The 9,559-nt window shown below is 37.3% G+C and overlaps 1 protein-coding gene across 1 annotated transcript in view; it reads left to right on the forward strand.

Moving 5' to 3' along the window:
- ZNF438 (zinc finger protein 438) overlaps positions 1-8,796 on the forward strand; it is a 55,102-nt gene extending 46,306 nt beyond the window's left edge. The window contains exons 4-5 of the mRNA XM_059818627.1: positions 3,956-5,822; positions 7,468-8,796. Coding sequence (XP_059674610.1) covers positions 3,956-5,822; positions 7,468-8,080 — 2,480 coding nt within the window. The 3' untranslated portion in view covers positions 8,081-8,796. The remainder of the gene's footprint in view (positions 1-3,955; positions 5,823-7,467) is intronic.
- The last annotated feature ends 763 nt before the right edge of the window (positions 8,797-9,559 follow it).

Raw genomic sequence — 9,559 nt, forward strand, 5'->3', positions numbered from 1 at the left:
GTAAATGGGTTGAACTGCATTTGATTTAACCTTGTGCTTAATTATTTATAAGTGTCTACCTGTTGCCCCAACTCCATGCCTATTTGAAAGACTGAGAACACAGCAATTAAAAATGAGGTTCATGTTGTTCAGATACTAAATCTAATGTTTTCATTAATTTCCTTTATTCTTAATGAAAATTTTAGAGAAAGTATAAAAATCGTTGCATTCCAGTGAAGGACCTGTAATCTGACTGGTAGATAGAATGTTGTCTAAAACCAAGGGCCATCCTCAAAAATGGCATTGCAGAGCCTCCCTTAACTGAAAATTCCCCTTCTTAGATGCAAGACTGCATGGGTTTGCATAGTCATGAAGGCTTTTCCTCAGGTCACAACTGACAAGTCAAAATGAGTCCTTTGAATCAGAGACAGAAGTAATTTGGAAGAAGGTGTGGAACAGAAGTGGAATGTCCTTGCAAGATGCATATTCCAAGTGGCCTTCTGGTAGCCAGCCAGACAGAGCATATTCAAGTCCTTCAGTGACAGGGGGACGAAGACATGAATTACAGTGATGATCTCTGTGTGCAAAGGGAATTGCTGAGACTTTTTGCCAAATACAAATGGAAAAAATAGTTTTGGTCACTAGTGATACTTGGACACTCTGCGTGGGGTCAGTAGTACCTCTGGTCTGTGAATTGACTGGTTGCTTTTTCCTGATTCAAAATGCTAAATAGTCTTCTACCAGTTCTTCCAATTGGCTTTCCTAGTCCACAAGCAAAATCTTAACGAAGTCTGCAGGATCATCAGACAGCTAGTCTGCATCTAGTCCATCTCTGTATTTAGACACTGGCTAAGCTGCTTAACTACAGCAGCTGTGTTGGATTAGAGGAAAATACAGAGTTGAGTATCCTTTGCTTACCAGAAGCACTGCAATGAATATTTGTCCACTAAACTGTCTAATGTAAACTTGGGGAAAAAAAAAAGAAAAAAAAAAGTTGTACTGAAGGCTGATACCAAACATAGCTTGCCTGGAAGATGTATTTGTGATAAAATTATGCTAGCTGGAAAAAGAGTATGTGAAAATCTCTTCTCAAAATCTCTTCTCAAACAGCTGTATCAATGCTTAGCATTGTGTTAACTGCATAAGAAGAATATTGATCTAAACAGACCTTGTTTCAAAGAGCATTTTCTGGTTGATAATCATGAAGGTCTTGGCTTCTAGAGGATACTTTCTTGTGGAATGCTGAGAAAATATGTGGAGAGACTTTCTTTAAAGAAAAGTGATTTTACTGCATAATTTTGCAATAGGCAAGTCACTTCAATTTGAGAAGCATATGCTTATTTTTAAAGCTAGTGTCATGCATTATTTCTACAAATATTTCCTCCTAACCTCAAATTAACCTTTCTTTTGTGGTGCTTTGGCTGCTCTTTCTGCACTTTTGTAGAGGTGGCATGTTCACAGCAAAAATTCCATCTTTTCCTGAGCTCACATCATTTGCTACCGTTGGTTGGAGAGTGCATGCCTTATAACTTGGAGTGTAAAGTAGCACAAGTGCAGTCTGCTGAAGTTCTGGCTTTCCTAAAAAGTTTAAGCAAATCAATGAATGAGATTTGTGAAATAAAAAGGAAGAGGCACAAGCCAAACATGTGAGAGAATGGAAACTACTTTGTGTTGAATATTGTGGCAAGCTGAATAACTGCTGATTTGGAAAAAGTCTTTAATGTCAGTATATGGCAAGCATAATCTGGAAAAATAAGAGTAGATTCTGTCCCCTAAAAGAAAAATATAATCATTCTGTCATCTACTGTATTTAAGCTGTACAATTTGACCTGTAACTAACGTTGAAGTTCAGGGCTAGTTTGGTTAATGGTTACAGTACTTTACATCATTTTATTGTACTTCTCAAAAGCTCTTAAAAGTGTTTCCTTAAAAGCAGCATCGAAAAGATACCCTGCAGGAAACTAAAAAAGATCTGAGTATTATTAGCCATCTTAGCAGTTGAAAAGATAAAGGTTTCTATGTATTTAGTGATTGTAGATTGGCAAAAATGGAGGTTCTTAGTGAGAAATAGTACATGCTCCTAGCTTTTGGAGAATAAAAAGGGCTGTAGGGAAACAGAATTTTAAAGTTACCATGTTTCTGCTTTTTCTAGGTTGCACAAACTTTGTAGGCCTGGATTTATCGCTCTATCTAGGGATCTGTCTTCATATTTGTGCAGGATTTCCATATATGCAGTAGTCCAGTCTGCACAGAATATCTAGACATTCTGGACATCTCTACAGACACTGAGTAGAAAGAATGCTATGGTGGTGCCCAGTAGTTTCACTTAATTGAGGGATCAAGAAGCTGCATAATAGACTTGGTTTAATGCTGTAGATGGTAATAAAAGGATCAAAGGTTTTTGCCCTGCATAGTTACTCTGTGAACCTGCTGTAGGTCAAGGACTTACGAGAAGCATCGGACGTACTGTTTATGAACGGTACAGTTTATATGTGATTGCTCAGTGAATCTAGCATGTCCTGAAGGCAGTGGATTTACTGCACATGTGCATACCATGAGCATATGCACATATATCTGTCCAGGAGTTCTGGTTATGAAATGTGATAGTTCTGTAACTTCCAGTGCATGTTGCAAAGTGTGTAACGTCTGGGAAGGACATCCAGGATTAAGATAAGCTTACTGGAGTTTCCAGGATTGGTAGTAATTCAGTTACCTCTTTAAGTCCATAACAATGTATAAATGCATTTGTAATACAAGGCTTTAAAATGGTAAGGAATGGAAACTTCCCTATGGAATTACCTTACTGCAATATTTCAAGGTCCCAGCATTTACTTCTACATACTCTATTCAAATGTGATTCCTCTCTCAAAATGAATTTTTCTTACATTGTTGCCTTCCCAATTGCCTTACTGCTTGGGATCTTTGTAGTTGAGTTTTCAGTGGTTGAGATTCTTGGGGATTTTTATTTTTTTTTTTCAGGAAACCTATCCCAGTTTTTGAGAACTAGAAGCATCAGTAATTGAATTTGGGAATGAGTAATGAGGCTGTTACATGGAATGGTAGTGGTACGATTAACTATGTATCAAATTCTTTTTTATGGAGCCTCTGAAAGGTCACCATATATCTCTGCTGCTCAATGCAGATTATATCTTACACATATTACCTTTTTATTTGTTTCCTTTAATTATCCTCACATTCTCCTTTACTAAAAATGTTTGCGACATTTACCAACGCAAGTAGAAACGGGAAAGAACTGTGGTATAACCTTGATAAATTGCAGCTTTCAAGAAAATATTTGAATAACTTACTACAGTGGTTCTGTTGTGCAGTGAAATCCCATAAGCAATGTGTGTGATTGGGTATTTAACAATGGTACATCTTCTCTCAAGTCCTCATTGATTTTATTACATATTATTTGCATGTTTTATAGCAATAATTTTTTAAAGACTTCATCAGGTAAGCTTTAGTCTGTATCTGATAAAATACACAAATTCTAAATGTTACAGAAACTCTGAAAGATAGCATGACTCTGGTTGAGAGACATGATCAGAGCAGGTGCTCAGGAAAGTTCTGCATCATGGAATTTAAATCCTGTCCCTGTTAGTTCTTCCAGCTGAATATTGCCATCATGCTAGTGCAGCTTTTCCAGCGCAGAAGAGGCTTATAAGTGTATTTGTTCTGAAATGCCATGTAGTTTCTAACATAGAATGAAACATCCATTTAAGATTAGATTAAGAGGGGTTTGGGTTTTTTGCATATCTATATTCAAGCACATTGCTTCAGGGAGTATTTTTGTTTTGTCTGTAAAACTTTTGCAATTTGAAACTTAATTTAGTGGTCATTTAAATACGTAAATGTTTTTAATAAGTTTGTGTGTAATAGTACCCTTTGTAAGCAGTTTTATTTTTGATACAGTATTTTTTTAAAAAGAAATACTATGTATTATATTACATTTTTTTTTATGTTGCTGTTACAGATAAACACAAATCCCCTTCGGATATAATACGAAGTTTTCAGAAGAAAAGTCAGTTTAGGACCATTGCCCCAAAAATGGTACCAAAAATTTTAACCTCTGGAGTGTTTTCTTGTCTTCAGTCATCTTTGCCTGAGCACAATACACCTATTTCAGCGGCAGGTTCTAAACCACTGGTGGTACCAACTCAAAACTATGCTGTCATGCAGGTGGCTGGTCATGAGGGGACTTTTTCTCTGTTGGCCTTGCCATATGTTGCCCCTGCCCTAATGCAGCAAGTCCAGCAGTCAAACGTGTCCCCTTCTGAAAACCTAAAGCTGCCTATCCCAAGGTACCAATCTGTAAGAAATAAATTGCTGAGTGACAAAAAAATGGCACAAATCTCTGTTTTGGGAGCAGATGACAAGATTCCTACCAAAGCATCGATCTCATCACAGACTTCTCCCATGACTACCTTAACTAAAGACTGTCCTGAAACTTATTCTAGTTCAGATTCAATTGAGCAAGTGATGCTAACAGACCATGACTCAGCTGAAGTTACAGTTGACACATTAGTAAATAAAAGCAGTTGTGTGGAATCTGGATCTCCTTTAGTGAACAAAACTGAAATTGCTAATGGTAATGTTTCTGGACCATCTGTAGTTAAAGACTCTTTATTCAAGCTGGCAAGTACAATTAATCCCATGAAACTAAGTCTACGCTCTGTGAAGACAGCATCTGAAACCACAAGAGAGTCATTCATAACGTCTGAGAAACTGAAGGAAAACCCCACAAATTCTGTAAATTCTGTTGCTGTCCTGTCACCGGCAGTTTTTAGCAGTACAATACAGATGACTCCATCAGCACCAAAAGGAAAACTTCCTATTTTGCCTTACTCAAGGATGAAAAATTCAGTGTTCTGTAAACCTAAGCAGAATACTAATGATATGGATGTATCTAGTCCTTCACTAAGATCTGAATGTGAAAAGATACCAGCTTTGGTGAAAACCTTTCATGTTCCTACTAAAGCATCTGATAAACGATTAGCTGTACCATTTACACAAGTCTCCAAACAAACCATTCGAGAAAATACCTTCTCTCCATCCAATAAAGTGGATGTCGACAGTCTTAAAAAATTGAATGGTGCAGCCTCTAAAAGAAGAGGCAGGAAAAGAAGAGCCCCAGATGATTTATTGGCTTTTCAGACCAAGCGAAGGAAATGCATCATTAATAAGTTTAGAGAAGGAAGAGAGAGGGCAAAAGTTGATCTTCAGCCACCTGAAGACAAAAAAGCAGAGGCAGTGAAAAAATACCGTAGCATTAGACCAAAACCAGTGGTAGTTGTGCAGGCTTTTGCACCACTGACTTCTGCAGCAATAGTAGAGACACCGTCTCCTGACCTTTTAAACCAAGATGCTTTTTTAAATAGTTCACTTCCCAATAAATATTTAAGTTACAAGCATAGTGACGCTACCTCAGCTAAATCAAGTGATTTAAGTAGAAATGCATGTTCAACCGTACTACCAAAGCCATTGCATAAATGTCATGTTTGTAACCATATCTTCCAGTTTAAACACCATCTTCAGGACCATATGAACACACATACAAATAAACGGCCTTACAGCTGTCGAATTTGCCGGAAAGCATATATTCATTCTGGAAGCCTCAGCACACATATGAAACTTCATCACAACGAAGGCAAACCCAAAAAGCTTGTGTGCTGTGAATTCTGTGCTAAAGTTTTTGGCCATGCAAAAGTGTATTTTGGCCACCTAAGAGAAGTGCACAGGGTTGTTATCAGCACAGAGCCCTCTACAAGCGAGCAACAGCTGCAAGATGCTTTAAAGAAGAGAGACACGAATATAAAAGAGGCAGAAGAAGCAACAGAGAGGTGAGTGTTTTCACTAATTAAACGCTAATGAAAACAGGACTTCAGGTTGTCAGTGGAAGTTCATAAACATCACCATTATGAAAATCGGTGCTTTTTCCTCATCTTTTTTTCCCCAGGTGTGATTCCTAATGGTTTCAATATTTTATTAAGGAATCTAGTCAATCCATTAGACCATCTGGTATGTTTTAGCTGATTTGTTGAATATAAATTATTACTGACACTTGAATATCCAAAGTAATTTTGCGTATATTCTAGTAATACCCAATATACTGCCAGTGGAGCTATTTTGATCAGTTGATTTCTCATGGCCAATGCTTTTTCTGTTAACCTGCACTGTCTTCCGTGTTCTACCCTTTTTGGGTTTTCACCAGTAGATAAGTGAACCAACTGCAATAAGTGCAAAGCAATTCATATTTGAGAATTAGCTTGTCGTTTGTTTACCCTAGTAAATATCATTATCCCATTTCCTTCTCTGTGGAGTGCTGTGAGCTAATCTGTCAACGTGTGTTGATTACTGCTGCTGTTGCGATCACTTAGCCAAGTAGAAAAGTTAACATTTACCATATTAAGATGGATGGAACATTCTTTTATCTCTGCATTATGATTTTGAGGTGAAATTTCTTAACACACTGTAAATGTTGGCTTTTTTGTTTGTTCCACTGTGCATTTACTTTCATTGAAGTATGCTTCAAGAAACTCAGGGCTTTAACCTGACACCTCACTATGACACTACAGTTCAGTTTTACACATTTTGCTTTGCATAGCTCCATTCTCTGGGGCATCAGTTATACAACTTTATGGTATTGAACCTAAGAAGCACCAGCACTTTTCTTTCAGCCTTACTAGCCTTCGTACAGTGAATCATTTGTCTTATCTGTTTCATTGGGTGATGTGTCTAATGTGTATAAATACACAGTATTACATGGTATTACAATAGACATTGTGAGAAGGTTTCTGTGGAGGTCATCTTTTGATTGGCTTAACTCAAACCACGTACTTGCCAGCTCTGTGTGTATCTGTTTCCTTTATACTGCAGAGCTGTCCTAAATCAATGAGAGGGGCTGTCCAATTGTAAATTAGGTATTTAAACTTTTTTAAACTGTTACAAACTTCTAGGGAAAAAAAAAAAAAGAACCTTTGAAGTTTCGTTGTTTCCATCTTGGAATGGCAGGTGGGACATGTGGTTTTGCCTTAAATTGACCTTAGATCACTCAGTGTAAACAAGTTAGTTTCTCTTAGTAGTGCGCTACACGTAATATTCATTTTCACTTTTCTAGCACAGAGCTAGAAGTATTTGGATTGACCTCACTAAATCAGGAACTTAAGAAAACGTTATTAACCTTTTATTAAAAGGTTAGTGTTGTTAAAAGATTATTTCAACTAAGGCTAATTTTGGAGGCAATTCTTAAACTCAGCAGTGTTGAATAACATTTGGTTTTAGTTGTTTCCTAATCAGCCTTATTTTATTTCTTTTTTTTTCTCTTTCAAATAAATTAGATACTGTAGCAGCAGTGCCTGGTTTTAATTAAATAAAAGAATGTTTCATGAATGTCATCTCTTCTTGAAACTTATAAGGACAGAAATTGCCATCTCTATTCTGTGCACGGCTAATACTGAAATAGTTCCTATTTCCTTTTTTTAACAGGGGAAATAAGTGCAATTTTGAGGACCTATTCCATAACCCAGGAGAAGTGAAATTACAGATCAAATGTGGTCGATGCCAGTTTATTGCACAGTCTTTTGGTGAAATGAAGTTTCACTTATTGTGCTCTCATGGAGAAGAGATTCAGGGAAGAGTAAAGGAAGGGGTTTTGCAAGGAATTAGAGGAGCTAAAGGGGAACTGATCAAACATGCAACCCACTTCTGGAAACAGCGCATTGAGAGAAGACATTTAGCAAAATGCAGTGCCCATGAGGAGGACTTTTATACTTTTCCAAAACTGAAAAGGCAGATATACTTTCACCATCAAAATAATGTTGATATGTTGTCTAAAAATGAACTGACTCAGTCAGGAAGCGGTGAAGCTGCCAAGGAGATGCAAAATGTAGGGTTTGGTACACCAAGCAAAAAAACAGAAATTTGGTCTAAAGCGGGCTATAACTGCATTTTATGCAAACAGTTATTTGGAAGAAAAGAGGATCTTTGTAATCATTGGCAGAGTCATCATAACTGTGAAGACCCTTCCACTTTATGGACAATTTTTAGTTTGTTATCAAAACAAGGAATTATTGAACTTTCTAATAATGGTGAATATTGAAGCTCAATTCTACAGTGCTATGAAAAACATCAACTACCTTACCAAATTGTTCATGGTTTTTTGCTGTGTTGCTAAACTAACTCGAGATGTATCACTTCAGAGGTTTGTTTGGTGGGTTTGTTGGGTTTTTTTTTTAAGTTATATTAACCTCTATTTTGTTAAATAGAAAATGTATTTATCCAGTATCATTCCAGATGGGTACATGCAAGCCAATTGTGAAACACTGTACTTAAAATTCATGCTTAGGGAACTTAGCAGCATACTCAATACTAATGGTTAACATGAAGAAAAAATATTTTCAAGTTAAATTACACTATACACACAGCAATAAATCAGTTTATATGAAGTAATCTCAATTTTGAGTGAAATAACAAACCAGACTGAAAGTGTAATTTCAGTCCCAACTGTGCTTCCAGATTTCATAGTAAATACAGATTTCCATGCAGTTCTCTGGATGATTTGACTGTGCATACATGCAGCCAGCATTCAGGAGCTTTATAGTTTAAGAGCTTTTAATTCTTTTTTCTTGATTTCAGTGTCTTCAACCATGTTCATTGCTTGCAGGTTTGTTACTGGCAGGTCTTTTACGTGTTATGTTCTGTCCTGGTAACAGCAAGGATCTTTGCATTTTTAAAGTGAAATATCTACATGTGGTTTTTTGCCTGTAGCTCTTTGGGTTGAAGACAAGTTAGTTGCCACCCATGAAGATGGAACCATCAAAGCTTGACGGCTTTATGGAAAAATAAAAGTTTGTTTTAAAAACAGTAAGCTGAGTTGGTTACTCCTGGGAAGTTTGACACTCTGCAATAGACTGCATGTTTCACAGTGAACTTTTAGCATATCCCTTGCACCTCCTGTGGCAGCAGCACTACTGTTGCCAACACCGTTAGCACTCTGCCTTTAGCACTCTTACATAGCTTTTGTACCTCTGCAGTTGACCCAGTCTGTGGCTTGAAAGGGAAATTGTTCCTTCAGTTCTTAGTCTATGGTACAGGTAATGAGGTTTTTTCACTTGTGTTGCCGGATTTACTGTACTAGAGGCATTGGATGCAGCACCTTAACCTTCGAATGTCAGGAGCCAGTAACACTTGCCTTACCAGGATGCAAAGCTGTAGCAGCCTGTAATGCAGGAATAGTGCATGCTGTGTCCCCTGCTACAGAGCAGGCACGGTAAGTGACCATTTCAGCACATCTCCAAGGGAGCAAGTCAGTTCAGGCTGTAAGGAGATGGAGTTCTGGAGCTCAGTTTTGATGAAAAGGTCATTGGACCGTTGAATCTCATTTGAAATTGGTGTTTAAACTGCTGTTACTGAAAGCCTTATGTACCTCTGAATTATTTTGGGAGCAATAATGGAGGCAGCATAAGAAGTCGCTATATCACTGTTCAATAGAAGCCAGAGTACGTCAGAGGGCAAACTGAAATATATGCCAATACTGTCTCTACAGTACTATATCCATTTCTTCTTGTGGTCAAACTAT

Source organism: Gavia stellata, chromosome 6 (genome assembly GCF_030936135.1).
Source record: "Gavia stellata isolate bGavSte3 chromosome 6, bGavSte3.hap2, whole genome shotgun sequence".
In the NCBI taxonomy this organism is placed as follows: Eukaryota; Metazoa; Chordata; class Aves; order Gaviiformes; family Gaviidae; genus Gavia; species Gavia stellata.